The sequence below is a fragment of the Pan troglodytes genome, chromosome 20, assembly GCF_028858775.2.
Source record: "Pan troglodytes isolate AG18354 chromosome 20, NHGRI_mPanTro3-v2.0_pri, whole genome shotgun sequence".
Taxonomy (NCBI): domain Eukaryota; kingdom Metazoa; phylum Chordata; class Mammalia; order Primates; family Hominidae; genus Pan; species Pan troglodytes.
Window position 1 is genome coordinate 14,854,128 of NC_072418.2, and position 18,185 is coordinate 14,872,312.

Sequence of the window (18,185 nt, forward strand, 5' to 3'; positions counted from 1 at the left end):
ATGGCGTGAACCCGGGAGGCGGAGCTTGCAGTGAGCCGAGATTGCGCCACTGCACTCCAGCCTGGGCGACAGGGCTAGACTGTCTCAAAAAAAAAAAGAAAGAAAGAAAAAGAAAAAGAAAATCTGTGAAGGTCAGAATTAGAGCAAGACCCATTTGGGATGCCTCCTGGAGAAAGGGTTTATGAATTTTTATTTATTGTTTTATTTTATTTTATTTATTATTATTTTTTTTTGAGACGGAGTCTCGCTCTGTCGTCCGGGCTGGAGTGCAGTGGCGCAATCTCGGCTCACTGCAAGCTCCGCCTCCCGCCCGGATTCATGCCATTCTCCTGCCTCAACCTCCCAAGTAGCTGGGACTACAAGCGCCTGCCACCACGCCCGGCTAATTTTTTGTATTTTTAGTAGAGACGGGGTTTCACCGTGTTAGCCAGGATTGTCTCGATCTCCTGACCTCGTGATCCGTCCGCCTCGGCTTCCCAAAGTGCTGGGATTACAGGCGTGAGCCACCGCGCCCTGAGGGTTTATGAATTTAACGGTAAATTTAGCTTAAACTGACTCAAGTCGAGAGCTTCCTGTTGGTGAAAATGAAGGTCTTAAAGGAGAGAATAATTTCTAAACTGAGGAGGGGACAGAAGGGCATTTCAAACTCCCAGATAAATCCTTAATTTTCTCTGCCTCATCATCTGGGACTGACCCGCCCTGGGGGGCTCCATTTCAGCAGTCACAGTTTGGCTTCCAAGCTTGGAAATATCATTTACCTTCTGACGGAGGGTTTTCCTTGTGAACTGTGCATGAAGCAGGCTGCTTATCTGAACTACTTCAAATGTTTGCTTTACTTTTCTTTTGATTCTTTTATAAAATATTGCTGCCGGCTGGGCGCGGTGGCTCACGCCTGTAATCCCAGCACTTTGGGAGGCCGAGGCGGGCGGATCACGAAGTCAGGAGTTCGAGACCAGCCTGACCAACATGGTGAAACCCCGTCTCTACTAAAAATACAAAAATTAGCCGGGCGTGGTGGCGCACGCCTGTAATCCCAGCTACTCAGGAGGCCGAGGCAGGAGAATCGCTTGAACCCGGAAGATGGAGGTTGCAGTGAACTGAGATTGTGCCACTGAACTCCAGCTGGCGACAGAGCGAGACTCCGTTTCAAAAAAAAAAAAAAAATATATATATATATACACACACACACACTTATATATACACATATATGTATATATATGTATATATATGTGTATATATATGTATATATATATACACTTATATATATACATATATGTATATATATGTGTATATATATATATAGCTGCCATATAATTCCAGCTTTTCCATGCACTTAGTTTTATTCTGTTGTTGGCGTGTTGTTTTCTTGAGTGAAGATGAGTAGACTGAGAGATAAAGTATGAAAAATCTTTGGCTATCCCTCATCCCAAATTTATAATCTCTGACGACATCAGGCCTCTCTCCTCTTCCAGTGTTGGCCTGACTAGACCTCAAGGCAGACAACCTCCCCACCTCAAACCCCCTCCCCCCACCCCCACCTCCCCTGAAAGAAGGGCCCACTGAGTACAGGAAGACAACAGTGTCAGCTCTGGAAAGCCTGAAACATGTTCTGAAATACCAGTATCCCCAGGGTGGGGGCCAGGCTGCAGTGCAAGGAGGAAATCCAGCTGTGGCTAGAATCTATATTTTTCTTTTCTTTTCTTTCTTTTTTTTTTTTTTTCGAGACAGGGTGTTACTCTGTCACCTAGGCTGGAGTGCAGTGCGCTGATCATAGCTAACTGCAGCCTCTACCTTCAAGGTTCAAGCAATCCTCTTTACTCAGCCTCCTAAGTAGCTGGGACTATAGTTGCAGGGCCACCAGGCTGGGCTAATTTTTTTTTTTCTTTTTTTTTTTAGAGATGAGGTCTCACTACGTTGCTCAAGCTGGTCTTGAACTCCTGGCCTCAAGCAGTTCTCCTTTCCAGCCCTCCCCAAGTCCTGGGATTGTAGAGGTGTGAGCCACATGTCAGGCCTAGAACCTTTCATTCAAGCTCCACTCAGCCAGGTGTTAAATTCTCCTCTCACTCCGCCTCCCAGAAGGCGGGGCCCGTGGCACTGTCCAATCAGGAGGGGCGGGGGTGTGTGGCTGTGCAAATTGTCCAATCAGGCGCGGCTCTGGGAGGAGGCCGCAAAGCTCCACAAAACTGCGGGGCGTTCCTTTCACCCGCCCACAGTGGGTGTCAGGTCTATGCTGCTCTGAGAAGCACCAGAGGTGGCTTCGCTGCAGCTTCTTTCCAGCTGTGACTTGCAATGAACACGAAAGACGTAAGGAGAACCATAGACACCTCAGAAGCCAGGAAATGGTGAGTGCTGGGGGGATGTCCCGAGACTGTGGAGCAAGGTGCTGGACAGGAACCTGCTGTGACAGGACCCAGGCCTGTCTGGGGCGACTTCGGGACCGGTGGACTGGAGTCCCCCTAGCGCAGCCACCGCGCCCGATTTAAGAGAGAATTTTCAATGGCTAAACTGCACATGTACATCTCCTGACACAGAGCACCTGGTGACAACCATCAACTGTGAAGGTCAGGGAGCTGCTGAAGCAGAAGAGAGTTCATATTTCATTAGTTTTTTTTTTTTTTTTTTTTTTTTTTTTTTTTTTTTTTTTTGGAGACGGAGTCTCGCTCTGTCGCCCAGGCTGGAGTGCAGTGGCGCGATCTCAACTCACTGCAACCTCTGCCTCCGGGGTTCAAGCAATTCTCCTGTCTCAGCCTCCCGAGTAGCTGGGACTACAGGCGCACACTGCCACGCCCAGCTAATTTTTTGTATTTTAGTAGAGACAGAGTTTCACCGTGTTGCTCTTGTTGCCCAGGCTGGAGTGCAATGGTGTGATCTCAGCTCACGGCAACTTCCGCCTCCCAGGTTCAAGCGATTCTCCTGCCTCAGCCTCCTGAGTAGCTGGGATTACAGGCATGCGCCACCACGCCTGGCTAATTTTGTACTTTTAGAGACGAGGTTTCTCCATGTTGGTCAGGCTGGTCTCGAACTCCTAACCTTAGGTGATCCGCCCGCCTCGCCCTCCCAAAGTGCTGAGATTACAGGCGTGAGCCACCGCGCCCGACCTTCATTAGTGGTTTTATATAACAGTTTGTTAATGTCGAAATAATAGTTTGCTGGCTTCTTCATTTTATCAAAGGAATAATTATTTGCCAGTTTTAAAATCCACTTAAAACTGTCTTGAAATTTTTCTCTTCTACTTTATGGTAAACACAGGAGGAAAGCAGGGACTCTGCTGGATTCTCTTTCGAACACTGGGATTGAGGGTGTTTGCCTCGTGGAACTGAACAATGTGGGTGAAAAGCAGGTGGAAAACTTGCAGGGGGCAGCATAGCCTGAGGCCGGTGATCCACACTGAGACTAATCTGGAGCCTGCAAAGGGAGGGAAAGGGAGCTCCCCCGATTGCTTCCTGGGCAGCCTGCCTTCCCCTGTAGGTAGCCTCCAGCTGCTCCGAACAGCTCCAGCTCCAGGAGTGTGGATTCTGAGAAGCTGCAGAGCCCTGGAAAGCAGGAACTTCACAGGCAAATGCACGTGCGGGTTTCTCTCCTTTCTGAGGTTGTACCTCTAGTTTCCCAAGGTAGTTTTCCGGAAAACTTTTTTTTTTTTTTTTTTTTTTTGAGACGGAGTCTTGCTATGTCACCCAGGCTGGAGTGCGGTGGCGCGATCTCGGCTCACTGGAACCTCTACCTCCCGGGTTCAAGCGATTCTTGTGCCTCAGCCTCCCCAGAAGCTGGGGTTATAGGCGCCCGGCTAATTTTTGTAATTTTAGTAGAGACGGGGTTTCGCCATCTTGGCCAGGCTGGTTTTGAACTCCTGACCTCAAGTGATCCGCCCGCCTCGGCCTCTCAAAGTGTTGGGGATTACAGGCATGAACCACTGTGCCCGGCCTTGATTTTTCTATGTATAGAGTTGCTGCAGTCAGGCTGTAATTTGTATATATGAAGAAAATATGTAAAGATCATATTTAGAGACTCATTTAGGTAGCGTTCCAGAGAAATGGTTTATGAGCTAGAGAGGTTGGAATTTCAAGGGGCTTAAATTGACCACAGGTGAGAGTTTTCTGCTGGTGTAAATTATTAAGGTATTGAAGGAGGGAGCGTTCCCACATTGTGATGCTGTGACAGGAGGGCATGTTGAGCTCCCAGAGTTAAATCCTTAGGTTTCCTGCCTCATCACCAGGGTCTAATATACTCTGTGGCTCCACTTCAGCAGTCACTGACTCTTAAGCTTGGGAATATGTTCTACCTTCTGAATTCATCTTTTCCTTTTTAAATGTTCTGAAGTGCCCTGCTTATCTGAGCTAGTTCAAATTTTCGCTTTACTTCCCTTTTGATTTCTTTACAGATTACGGAAATAGAACTTGTTTTTCCATGCATTTAATAATTTTATTCACTTGTTGGCAGTTTTTTATTTTCTTGGGTGAAAATGAGTAGATTGATTTGGGAGGCGAAAGTGGGAGGTTCACTTGTCCAGGGAGTTCAAGACCAGCCTGGACAACAAACGAAATCCTGTCTCTACAAAAAATTAAAGAATTTGCCGGGCTTGGTGGCATGTACCTGTAGTCGCTACTACTCAGGGGACTGAAGCGGAAGGTTCGCTTGAACCCAGGAGATGGAGGCTGCAGTGAGCTATGATCATGCCATTGCACTCTAACCTGGGTGGCAGAGCTAGACCCTGTCTCAAATAAATAAATAAAGTAATAAATAAGTAAATAAAGTAATAAATAAGTAAATAAAGTAAAAAATAAAAGAGAGAGATATAAAGAGGTATGGTATGAGAAAGCCTTGGGCACGCTTCCCATATCCTCATCCCAAATTTCCGATCCCTGGGAATATCACGCCCTTTCTTCTGTTCCAGTCCTGCCTGGAACTCCCTGCGCACACCTGTGACTTCTCATGCAAGAGGTAGATGAAGAAATGACCCACTGAGTACAGGAAGTATCTCCTTTGGTAAACCCGGATTAAGTTCTGCTAAAATGCAAGTATCTCCCATCTCCCCATCCCCCGCAGACCAAGTACAGTGAAGGGGACGAGGGGAAGAAGTCCACCCTGCGTTTGAGGGCTGGGGCCAAGACCCCTCATTCCCGCTTCACTCATCTGTGCTTCACATCTCCTGTCATTCACATCTGTCAAGATGCAGGGGGCAGAGCCCGAAGCTGTACCCAATCAGGGGCGCCGGGGAGGAGCTCTGCGATCGGTCCAATCAGGCGCGCCGTCGGGGACGCAGCTGCAGACGTTCAACCTTCTCGCGGGATTTTCATTTCTCGCGTCTGCCGTACTTGGTTTCGCTTCGCTAGTCCCAGAGGCCCAGAGTGGCTCGCCTGGAGTCTCTGTGGCGCGGTTTCCCGTACCTGCCTTGGGATCCGGAGGGAGGAAGCTGGGACACCCGGGAGTCAGGAAATGGTGAGTGTGTCGGGCCCTGCGTCCCGAGACAGGGAGGAGGGGCTGGTTGGACGACCGGAACTGGCTGTGGCGGGGCCCGGGCCTTCCCGTGGGCGACTCTGGGTCTGCGTACCGAGTCCCTCTGGCGCAGCTCAGCCCTTGGTGCCCTCGGCCTCAGGGTGGGGCTGGGCCGGCAGCCGGGATCCCGGGCGTCCTCGTCCCGCCCTGTGCCGCGATTGCGGCCCCGGCCCCGAAGACCCAAGTCTCTTCAGATTGTGCGGGGCCCACGCGAGGGTCATGGGGTGGGGGAAATCCTGACTTGTGCGTGGAAGGAGCTGTGGTGTATGAGGTTCCCAGTTCCTTTTCTCTCCACAGAGGACACCCGTTTTTCCCTGAGTTTTCTAAGTGTATGAGATGCAGGGTCCCAAATCCTCACTCTGTCCCCCAGCCTGCTGTTTCCAGGGCTTGCAGTAAATCCCCAAATTTCCTGTTCTCTTTTCGCTTTTCCAAACGCCAACCTCTCCCCTTCCATTCACGACATTAGCAACCGTTTCTCCTATATTCTACATTTCAAATATTGTGCTTTCATTGTTTATTTTTCAACAAAGCAATGGATTACTCTTTCATCAAGGTTTGTTTTGTGTTCATAGCCTTGACACTCCGCTGTAAAAAACCTTTGTGTTTGTCCTTTTATCTTCTCTATGCACAGATACCTCATCAGAATGTCTTTGAGTTGAGGTTCCCCTTTGGAATCTTTACAGGGTGATATGCCTTCAGCGCCCCCTCCTATTTATTTTTTCCTGGTTCTGGGTTTCAAAACTGTCTGGGGCTGACTCAAGCTGCCCACAGCTGCCAAGTCTCTTGGAGGATCTAGTGAATATTGGGTCTTGGGTGAGTCTTCCCAGAGGACAGTTGAAATAGAAGGCTGGGAGAATGCCCTGGGACTAGGATAAATCTAGCATACCCTGCTTCTAAATAGCCAACCTCTGGGGGCACTCAGCTTTTCCTCCCCCAACCCCAGTTTCCATCCTTTGGAGACACACTGGTGGTCAGCCAATCAGATGCTGGTATTGAGGATTGAGAAAAGAAAATTTTTTGTGTGTTTTGAAAGAGTCTCGCTCTGTCGCCTAGGCTGGAGTGCAGTGACGTGATCTCGGCTCACTGCAACCTCCATCTTCTGGGTTCAAGAGATTCTCCTGCCTCAGCCTCCCCTGTAGCTGGGACCACAGTTTTGCGTCACCACTCCCAGATAACTTTTTTTTTTTTGAGACGGAGTCTCTCTGTCGCCCAGGCTGGAGTGCAGTGGCGTGATGTCGGCTCACTGCAACCTCTGCCTCCCGGATTCAAGCGATTCTCCTGCCTCAGCCTCCCCAGTACCTGGGACTACAGGCGCATGCCACCACGCCCGGCTAATTTTTTGTATTTTTAGTAGAGACGGAGTTTCACCGTGTTAGCCAGGATGGTCTTGATCTCCTGACCTCGTGATCCGCCTGCCTTGGCCTCCCAGAGTGCTGGGATTACAGGCGTAACTGTACCCGGCCTCAAAAAAATAATTTTCGTCTGATAAATGTGGGTCCTTTTAAATGAACGGGCACATAGAGACATTCAAATGATACAGCAATCACCTTCTAACTCCCTGAAGCTATGAATTCATCTTTTGAAACTGCTATTGCCACAAGTAGGTATAATCAACTTACTAATGCAACACGGGACCCTGGAACCCACACCCTATAGCTTAACAGTGCATAGCCACGCGCTTATCAATGTTACTTCTGTAAATCAGTGAGAATTCCTGACAAACAACTTTGTATCAGCCCACATCCTGTCCCCCTTTTTCAGGCACTTTGGGTCATATTTTGTGTTTCAGCCTCTACTTTTTAGGTCGACAAGGGAAAAGACGGAAATGATTCCTGTCCTTTGTATTCTCTCAGCCTTGTGAAGGGAGAAAAACTATCTCAGCGAGGTGGTGGAATAACCTGAAAAACAAAATGCACTTTGAGTACACAGTGTCGCGTAATGCGGTGTCTCTTGGGTGGGTGGTCACTGAGCATTTCAGTGAGCACTATGGGGGTAGAGGGATGTTCCAACTGATAGATAAGATGACCTCTGCTGACAATGGAGTCAGATGAATGTCTGTATTCCAGGTCAGCACTGCTTCTCCCTGGGATTCTTGCCTTAACAACAAGTTCAGCTTGAGTATTTCATTTAGTTGAAAGTGCATTTTATCAGTAGAGCTTCATAGAGAAGATAATGTATTTCCCAAGAGGTAGATTTCAGGGGGAAAGAGATTAGTCTTATATTCCACATTTTAAAAATTCTTATTTTCAAGGGCTTGTATCTGTATTTCTCCATATTTTGGAGTAATTATCTGCATGATATGTGTAGGTGCTGTGGCTTTTCACCTAAGAAGCAGAATCTCATTCCAGTACATTTGAGAGTCATGATGCCAAATCTTTGATGGTCTGTAGATACACAAAGTCTACAATGTGTATGTTCACAGTGGTGTGGATTTTATGCCTCAAGTCACTTAGAAAAGTGTCTTAGAAAACCTGGACAGTGCCCTTGTGTCTTCACAATAATTCTTTGTGTATTTATGGAGATGATTCTGTAATCTTTTGGGACATGGACCAATGTGTATCTCTTCATACTCATATTCTGCACCATCTGTATGTAGCACGTCAGACTTAGCGGTGTGACCTTAAACTTTTTAAAAGAAACTGGAAGGTCAATAAAATTTAAACTGCTGGCTGGGTGCGGTGGCTCACGCCTGTAATCCCAGCACTTTGGGAGGCTGAGGCAGGTGGATCACCTGAGGTCAGGAGTCTGAGACCAGCCTGGCCAACCTGGTGAAAACTCATCTCTGCTAAAAATACAAAAATTAGCCAGGTGTGGTGGTGGGCGCCTATAATCCCAGATACTTAGGAGGCTGAGGCAGGAGAATCACTTGAACCCAGGAGGTGGAAGTTGCAGTGAGTTGAGATCGTGCTATTGTGCTCCAGCCTGGGTGACAGAGCAAGACTCCGTCTCAAAAAAAAAAAAAGAAAGAAAGAAAAATTTAAACTGCTTAACAACAAATTCTTATTTTCTTTTATTCTTTCCCAGATCATGTGTAGTATATGTGTAGTATGTTTGTCAGATCTGTGTTCTGTTGGGTGACTTGAAATGGAATTCCAGGGCTTAACCTTGAGAATATTATCAGGGAAAAGAAATGGGGGTGGGGAGAACCAACTCTCCTATTATGGCTTCAGAAAAATGAATATGGTTTCCCAAGAAAGTAGATAAATTGGGGAATTACAAAGATTCACCAAAACATCAATTTCTCTTGCAAGGTGGAGAATTTGTGACGGTGAATAACTGTTGTGTTTCCTGTTATTGGAACTTAGCAGATTAATTCTAAATCTTAGGGAACAGGACCTGGCAACAACTAGGAATCCTCTAATAGGATTTTTGTTTACTAAATGATTTGTTATCATGGAAATAGTAGTTAAGTGACATCTTTGTCTGAAAATAGTAGATTCTTGTGCTTTTTCTGTTCAGCTATGATGTAAATGTGCCTTAATTTTCTTCCCTCCCATAAACATTAAGATTGATTTTGCTGGATTCATCAAACATGAGTCATTAAACATGGGTATTTTCTTTAAATATCCACATGAGGTATGTAAAGGGAAGTGGGTAGCCTTGACTGGGGTGCAGAGGCCTGAGGCCAGCGACTCCAAACTGAGGCCAATCCAAAGGAGTACTGCATAAAGGAAGGCACCAATCAAATATAAGATCTGCAAAGATCTGAAAGTTTAGGCAGAAAAGTGTTTTCTTTCATAGGAAGGGGCAAACAGATTAGAAAGAAGATGAGGAGGAAGAAGGCAGGATGGAGGGTGCAAAATCAGACCTAGATCAGAGCATGTTTTATTCTGAGGTTATTCTGTTCTTAGGAAGTGTTGCCTATTTGTTCAGGCTGAGAGTGGGTCAAAGTTAAGGGCCTGGAGGAAATTTACAAGTCAAGGGCTTGCATCTGTAGTTCTCTATATTTTGGAGTAATTATCTACATGATATGTGTAGGTTCTGTGGCTTTTCACCTAAGAAGCAGAATCTCATTCTAGTACATTGAAGAGTCATGAAGCCAAATCTTTGATGGTCTGTGTCAGAGACACAAATTTAAGGAATGTTTGGTTAACAAATGTTTTGTTCCCAATGATCAGTGAAGACAAAACTGTTCAGCTAATGTTTTATGAAGCAAAGAATGGGCATTTGTAGACCTGATGCCATGGCTCACGCTTGTAAGCCCATCACTTTGGGAGGCTGAGGCCAGAGGATAGCTTGAGCTCAGCAGTTTGAGACCAGCCTGGGCAACATTGCCAGACTTTGTCTCAAAAAAAAGAAAAGATAAGACCGGGTGCGGTGGCTCACGCCTGAAATCCCAGCACTTTGGGAGGCCAAGACAGGCGGATCACCTGAGGTCAGGAGTTCAAGACCAGCCTGACCAACATGGAGAAACCCCGTCTCTACTAAAAAAAATACAGGTGCCTGCCACCACACCCCGTCTCTACCTAAAACCTTTCTACAAAAGGCAAAAGCATCTAAGTCTGCCCCTCAGAGACTTTCCCAATTTGTACAATTTATTCTACAATTAAACTAATTCTGTGAAAGCAAAGCCAAACTGCTAATAATGTTGAGTTTTACTCAAGCCCTATAATCCAGTTAAATAGATATGGTCATAGAAATCACTGCCTCGTTAACCACTCAGTTCTTTCTGTTTTGCAGAAGCAGACTCATGCAAAGATACCTTTTCCATTACTTCACGGCCTTTTTTAAAAAAATAACAAAGCCAGATACTGACTACAAATGCCCTTTTTTTTTTCTTTTCTTTTTCTTTCTTTCTTTTTTTTTTTTTTTTTTGTGAGACAGAGTTTTGCTCTCATTGCCCAAGCTGGAGTGCAGTGGCGCGATCTCGGCTCACTCTGATCTCTGCCTCCTGGGTTCAAGCGATTCTCCCGCCTCAGCCTCCCAAGTAGCTGGGATTATAGGCGCGCACCACCACGCCTGGCTAATTTTTTATATTTTTAGTAGAAACGGGGTTTCACCATATTAGCCAGGCTGGTCTCCAATTCCTGACCTCAGGTGATCTGCCTACCTCAGCCTCCCAAAGTGCTGGGATTACAGGCATGAGCCACCACGCCCCCGACAAGCCCCATTTTTGACCACAGTAAAGGGGGAGAGGCTGGATATTGAGTTCTGTTAATGTAAAAATTCTGGAATGAAGACATTCGGAGAGCTTCCTGGTTGGTGAACACAGTGATGTTCTAGGAGGGTGGTACTCAAGTCCTGTAGGGAAGGGGGTCCTATACTCCCTTCCCTGGAGGGTCTAGTGAATATTGGCCCTTGTGTGACTCCTCCCAGAGGACAGTTAAAGTAGAGGGCTGGGGCCTTCCAGGGGACCCCCACTTCCCTGGTCATATATATCTTTTTCATTTGGCTGTTCTTGGGTCATCCAATTTTTTTTTTTTTTTTTGAGATGGAGTTTCACTCTTGTTGCCCAGGCTGGAATGCAATGGCAGGATCTCGGCTTCCTGCAACCTCCACCTCCCGGGTTCAAGCGATTCTCCTGCCTCAGCCGCCCAAGTAGCTAGAATCACAAGTGCCTGCCACCAGGCCCGGCTAATTTTTTTGTATTTATAGTAGAGATGGGGTTTTACCATGTTGGCCACGCTGGTCTCGAACTCCTGACCTCAGGTGATCCACCTGCCTTGGCCTCCCAAAGTGCTGGGATTATAGGGGTCATTCTTTAAAACAAACTGGCAAACTTGTGTTTTTCTGAGTTCTGTTAGTAGTACTAGCAAATTATTGAAAGTGAGGAGCGTTTGTTGGATTTATATGCAGTTGGTTAGAATTAAGGGTGCCTCCACTCCCCCCTGCTGTACCACCCTCCCAGCACATCAGGGCCGGGACTGGCATCTGCAGTGGGGGCTGTGTCCTGGGGTGGGCCCTGGACTTGTGGGGTCTGGGCTAATGCCAGGTGATGTCAGAATTGAATTACTGGATCCCCAGCTGGTGTTGGAAAGTTAGTTGATACTGAGCAGTCTCCACATATTTGTTGTCAGAAAAAATGACATCACAGGTCAGAACCTTACATCGACTTGGTGAGTGGTTGCTGGTGAGAATTAAGACCCTGGAGGAGGGAGCATTTCCACACTGAGGAGGGGACAGTAGGGTGAGTAGTGCTCTGAGGATTATATTTTCTAATTACTCAAATATTCCTCACTCATTGCCTAGGAGAAGCCACTCTGAGCTACATCTCCACAGTGAGAGTGTAGTAAACTTTTGAATGTGGGTAAAGGTAAACAAATAAGCCTTGGGCATTTCTGGCATGTCTCCCTAATTTCATCCTCCTTCTCTGTACCCAGAGGTGACCACAGTACTGATTCTGAATTTTTTTTTTTTTTTTTGAGACGGAGTCTCGCTCTGTTGCCCAGGCTAGAGTGCAATGGAGCGATCTTGGCTCACTGCAAGCCCAGCCTCCCGGGTTCATGCGATTCTCCTGCCTCAGCCTACCGAGTAGCTGGGACTTACAGGCGCCCGCCACCACACCCGGCTAATTTTTTTGTATTTTTATTTTTATTTTTATTTTTATTTTTTTTGAGACAGAGTCTCTCTCTGTCCCCCAGGCTGGAGTGCAGTGGCGTAATCTCGGCTCACTGCAAGCTCTGCCTCCCGGGTTGACGCCATTCTCCTGCCTCAGCCTCCCAAGTAGCTGGGACTACAGGCGCCTGCCACCACGCCCGGCTAATTTTTTGTATTTTTAGTAGAGACGGGGTTTCACTGTGTTAGCCAGGGTGGTCTCGATCTCCTGACCTTGTGATCCGCCCACCTTGGCCTCCCAAAGTGCTGGGATTACAGGCGTGAGCCACCGCGCCCGGCCTTTTGTGGTTTCTTTGCCTTAGTCCGTTGCACACATGCTGCTGTCTGAGGCTGTGGGTCACCCAGGTTACTAACCATTCCACTGCTTGATTTGAGTGGTTAGTATTTTATCTGTTGCCAATGTAATTGTTGTTTTTGTCTCCAAGTGCTAATGCTTCATAAACTTTTTTTTTTTTTGAGGCAGGTCTTCTGTTGCCCAGACTGAAGTGCAGTGGCGCAATCACAGCTCACTGCAACCTTGGCCTCCCAGGCTCAAGCAATCCTTCCATCTCACCCTCCCAAGTAGCTGGGACTACAGGCGTGTGCCACATGCCTGATTAATGGTTGTATTTTTTTATAGAGATGGGGTCTTGCCATGTTGCCCAGGCTAATCTCGAACCCTTGGGCTCAGCACTGGGATTATAGGCATGAGCCACTGTGCCCAGCCATGCTTCATAAATTTTTTTTCTTTTTCGAGACGGAGTCTCGCTCTGTCGCCAGGCCAGGCTGGAGTGCAGTGGCGCGACCTTAGCTCACTGCAACCTCTGCCTCCTGGGTTCAAGTGATTCTCTTGCCTCAGCCTCCCAAGTAGCTGGGATTACAGTCGCATGCCACCACACCCAGCTAATTTTTTTTTTTTTTTTTTTTTGAGACGGAGTTGCACTCTTGTTGCCCAGTCTGGAGTGCAATGGCAAAATCTCAGCTCACTGCAACCTCTGCTTCCCAGGTTCAAGTGATTCTCCTGCCTCAGCCTCCAGAGTAGCTGGGATTATAGGCATGCACCACCACGCCCGGCTAATTTTGTTTTTTTAATAGAGACGGGGTTTCTCCATGTTGGTCAGGCTGGTCTTGAACTCCTGACCTCAGGTGATCTGCTTACCTTGGCCTCCCAAAGTGCTGGGATTACAGGCATGAGCCACTGCGCCAGGCCCCACCCAGCTAATTTTTTTTATTTTTAGTAGAGATGGGGTTTCACCATGTTGGCCAGGATGGTCTTGATCTCTTGACCTCGTGATCTGCCTGCCTCGGCCTCCCAAAGTGCTGGGATTACAGATGTGTGCCACCGCACCTGGCTGCTTTGTAAGTTTTTTATACATTGGAAAAAAAAATCCCTGGGATGTAGCTTATAGATAAATTCAGATTGACTTGGGAATGCCAATGGAATATATGGATTAACCATCTGACCATGTATGCATGTGTATTTACTCCTTATAAGTAGTTCTCTTTATTTTTCTCTGTGTGATTACATGTTGCTTTTTACACTAGGATTGAGCATTTTTTCTGTGTGGCCTTTCATTTTCTGTAAAATAGTTTTCAGTCATCTTGTCACATTAAAGTCATTTGTATATTTATTGCTTCATTTCTTCCCTTTTTTCTTTTTTTAACTTACTCTGTAGGCTAATTCTTTTTCATTTATAGGGATTGCTAATATTTTGTTCCAGGGAGTGATTTATCTTTTCACTCCATTCTACATTTTGATGGACTCTTTTAAATTTTTTTGTTTGTTGGCTTTTTTGGCCGCCTTCTGCATGCACCATCATCAAGGGTGGGGAAGGGTACTCTTCTTGATTTTAATTGAGTTGACTTTGGCTCTTCCTTTCAGGCCTACTTAATTTTCTTGTAAGAGAACACTCTAGGGAGTGTATATTTAGGGCAACTTGAATCTGTGCTCCCAGGTTAAATAAAGAACACTCTCCCTACTGTCAAGTTGGAAAAAAAATTGTAACTTATGAAAGTTTGCTACTTTTTAAAATTTTTAAATTTTTTATTTTCTCTCTCTCTCTTTTTTTTTTTTTTTAGAGACAGAGTCTCGCTCTGCCACCCAGGCTGGAGTGCAGTGGCATGATGTTGGCTCATTGCAGCCTTCGCCTCCTGGTGTCAGGTGTTTCCAGTGCTTCAGCCTTCCGAGTAGCTGGGATCGCAGGTGTGAGCCACCATGCCCGGCTAATTTTTGTATTTTTAGTAGAGACAGGGTTCCTGACCTCAAGTGATCTACTTGCCTTGGCCTCCCAACATGCTGGGATTACAGACGTGAGCCTCTGTGCCTGGCTGCTTTTGTTTTTAAGAGGTTTGTGTTTTTCTAATTTGATCTTGTTTATAGCTGGAGACTGGCTAAAACTTTATCCCTGTCCTGGTGTGGCTCTGGGGGATTTCTTGGAGGATATTTACAATGGGCCTTTCAAGGGATATTTCTTCATTCTGTTGGAGGGCCTGATGCCTAGATGTTATACCCATGACCAGGTGTCCCTCTCACAGCACACTTGTTTATACTTGCTCTGTACAAGCAGGCACCTTGTAGATCTTGTCTGACCATTGTCAGTTTAATCCTAGACTAGAGTAGCCACTAATCCGGTATCTGTTAGTGGCTAATAAACACTACCACTCTGTTCCTACCAAGAGAGCCCCGATTATGTTAGTAGTTAGGTTCAAATAGTAGTCAGGTGTGTCAGTTAGGCAATTAGGTGAGACTCAGAGGAGACAATTCAACAAACACAGGAAATAACAGAAGGAGTTTATTACTTATAAATCCCAGAGGCCGGGTGTGGTGGCTCACGCCTGTAATCCCAGTACTGTGGGAGGCTGAGGCAGGCGGATCACGAGGTCAGGAGATCGAGACCATCCTGGCCAACATGGCGAAACCCCGTCTCTACTAAAAATACAAAAATGAGCTGGGTGTGATGGTGCGTGCCTGTAATCCCTGCTACTCGGGAGGCTGAGGCCAGAGAATCACTTTAACCAGGGAGTCGGAGGTTGCAGTGAGCCAAGATTGCGTCACTGCACTCCAGCCTGGCGACAGAGCCAGACTCCATCTCAAAAAAAAAAACAAAAAATTTCCCAGAGAGAGGAGAGTAGCATGTCTTGTAGGCCAGCAGGTAGGTGGAACTATTTGTGACGCATACCCTCAGCCTGTCAGTGGGGAGCAAGGGAAAGAGAGGGAATTGTGGGCCAAATCCTTTATTGGGGTCCAAGGTGTTACCTAACCCAATTTCTCTTCAGGAGGTTTTAGTTGGTGTGTTTAGAAGAAGGAAGCACGAGTTATATGGAGTCACGCTGTGACTGCCAGGTGGTCACTACAGCGTGTCTATTCAGTCCATAGGAGTGTGGGTGTCAGTAGGAGAGTCAAGTAAATTATATCTAGGTGTTCCTTACGGAGGTGATCTGTAAGGCAGATGAGTGGATCAACCACCTGGAGGAACTGGGAGGAAGCAGAGAACTACAAATGGTGCCAAGGGTGATTGAGCCCTGCTTCTGGTATGAGAAAGTTAAGCCTATATTAAAAGGAATGACAAATGCCTGGGCGCGGTGGCTCACACCTGTAATCCCAGCACTTTGGGAGGCTGAGGCAGGTGGATCATTTCGGGTCAGGAACTGGAGACCACCCTGGCCAACATGGCGAAACCCCGTCTCTACTAAAAAATACAAAAATTAGCTGGGTGTGGGGGCACATGCCTGTAATCCCAACTATTCAGGAGGCTAAGGCAGGAGAATCACTTGAACACAGGAGGTGGAGTTTGCAATGAGCCAAGATGGCAGCACTGTACCCCAGCCTGGGCAACAGAGTGAGACTCTATCTCAAAAAGAAAAAAAAAAAAAGTAATGACAAAAACCCCAGTTACTTTTGCACCAACCTAATAAATTGCATACTGAAGTAACATAAAATTATATGAATTCAGGATAACAGGCAAGTCTGCAATTAACTGAATATTTTATAGAGAGATTGTGATTTTTATATATAATTGTTATATATATATATATATATATATGCTTTCATCCACAGTCCTTTCATAGCCTTTATTTCTCCCCAGGACAGGCCAAAATATACTCTGATCTTCCCCTGCCTTTCTGTCTTGGAGCTGGCCGTAAAGAAATTTTCTGACATACCTTGTCTCTTTGCAGGTCTTAAGACCCCCATTTCAGAAAGGATCCTACCCTCTACCCAGGAGGAAAGAATGTACACAGAGGCTAAGAAGAGTCAGCAGACAGGCCTTATTGGTTTTCCCACTCAATCTATTAGTATTAGTCCATACTCTTTTTGTCCAATTGCAGTTCTACGGGGTGTTCCATACTTTTATCATTCCTATTGAATGACGTCTGTATAAAACGCCATGCTTTTATCATTCCTATTGAATGATGTCTGTATAAAAGGCCCAAGAGGATAGGGTATGGGGAGCTTCTGGACAGCTGAACTCAGGGAGGCTTGTATTATAGGAAGGTGATCAAGAACTCATCCTCATGCCAGGAGCGAGTCATACTGTAACTCTATCGGAATGGAAGCTCCTGTGCTTGGGACCCTTGTAGACTTTGCCCTATGCTTCTCCACCTGGCTGTTTATTTGTAGCCTTTAAAATAGCCTTTATAATAAACTTGTAAACGTGTTTTCCCGAATTTTGTGAGCTGTGTTGGCGAGTTAATTGAGCCGAAAAAGGGTGTTATGGGACCCTCAATTTGAAGCCTGTTGGTCAGAAGTTCCAGAGGCCTGGTCTTGCCACTGCTGTCGGATGTGTGGGGTCAGTCTCGTAGGACTGAGCCCTCAACTTGTGGCATCTGCTGCTGTCCCCAGGTAGATAGCTTCATAATCGAATCGGTTTGGCAGGCACCCAGCAGCTATATGCTGCACAATTGATTACTTGCCTTTTTTTTTTTCTTTTTGAGACAGAGTTTCACTGTTGTTGCCCAGGCTGGAGTGCAATGGCATCATCTCAGCTCACTGCAACCTGTGCCTCTCGGGTTCAGGTGATTCTCCTGCCTCAGCCTCCCCAGTAGCTGGGATTACAGGCATGCACTACCACACCTGGCTACTTTTTTATTTTTAGTAGAGATGGGGTTTCTCCATGTTGGTCAGGCTGGTCTCAATCTCCTGGCCTCAGGTGATCTGCCCACCTCGGCCTCCCAAAGTGCTGAGATTACAGGCGTGAGCCACCACGTTTGGCCAATTACTTGCTTCTTGATGTGGAGAAATCCCCACACAGTTGGTCACAGAAGCCTTTTGTGTTGATAGTTGTGGTGTGAGGGGAATAGCAAGGTGTGTTTTTTTCACTTAGATGATATGCAGAGGGTTGAATATTCTCTTGTAGATAACCATTTGTCCCTGTCCCTGTGTCGAAGTATCTGTCATCTCTATCCCTGCCTGACAATGCCTGCCCTGTCACAGGTTCTTGGGCCTTAAATAGATGCCCTTATTTCAGATTTTGCTATTTTTCATTGGTCTGTCTGTCTCTCTGGTAATACCATACTCTCCTGATTACTACAGATTTCAAATCCTCGATGTATGTTAGAGAAAGAACCTCCCTATCTTAGTCATTTTTGCCTGCTGTAATAAATAACCACAGACTGGATGCCTGAAACAACAAGCATTAATTTCTTTCTTTCTTTTTTTTTTTGAGACGGAGTCTTGCTCTGTTGCCCAGGCTGGAGTGCAGTGGCACCATCTCGGCTCACTGCAAGCTCTGCCTCCCAGGTCCACGCCATTCTCCTGCCTGAGCCTCCCGAGTAGCTGGGACTACAGGCGCCCACCAACACGCCCAGCTAATTTTTTGTATTTTTACCAGAGACAGGGTTTCACCATGTTAGTCAGGATGGCTTTCTTTTCTTTTTTTTTTTTTTTGAGACGGAATCTTGCTCTGTTGCCCAGGCTGGAGTACAATGGTGTGATCTCAGCTCACTGCACCCTCTGCCTCCCGGTTCAAGCTGTTTTCCTGCCTCAGCCTCCCGAGTAGCTGGGACTACAGGCGTGTGCCACCACGCCCAGCTAATTTTTTGTATTTTTAATAGAGACAGTGTTTCGCCATATTGACTAGCTCCAAGACAGAAAGGCAGAGTAGATTAGAGTGTATTTTTGGTTTCTATGGTCTGCCTTGCAGAGAAAAAAGAGCAAGTGA

The 18,185-nt window shown here is 46.4% G+C and overlaps 1 protein-coding gene across 2 annotated transcripts in view; it reads left to right on the plus strand.

Moving 5' to 3' along the window:
• Positions 1-1,896: 1,896 nt before the first annotated feature.
• The window catches only part of ZNF136 (zinc finger protein 136), a 31,024-nt gene continuing 14,735 nt past the window's right edge, over positions 1,897-18,185 (plus strand). Inside the window, exons 1-3 of one of the 2 annotated variants that reach the window (XM_063801247.1) lie at positions 1,897-2,342; positions 4,892-5,011; positions 5,174-5,436. In XM_063801247.1, coding sequence (XP_063657317.1) covers positions 5,434-5,436 — 3 coding nt within the window. In that variant the 5' untranslated portion in view covers positions 1,897-2,342; positions 4,892-5,011; positions 5,174-5,433. Of the gene's footprint in view, positions 2,343-4,891; positions 5,012-5,173; positions 5,437-18,185 lie in introns of those variants that run through there. The other variant, XM_016935146.4, reaches the window with a different exon arrangement.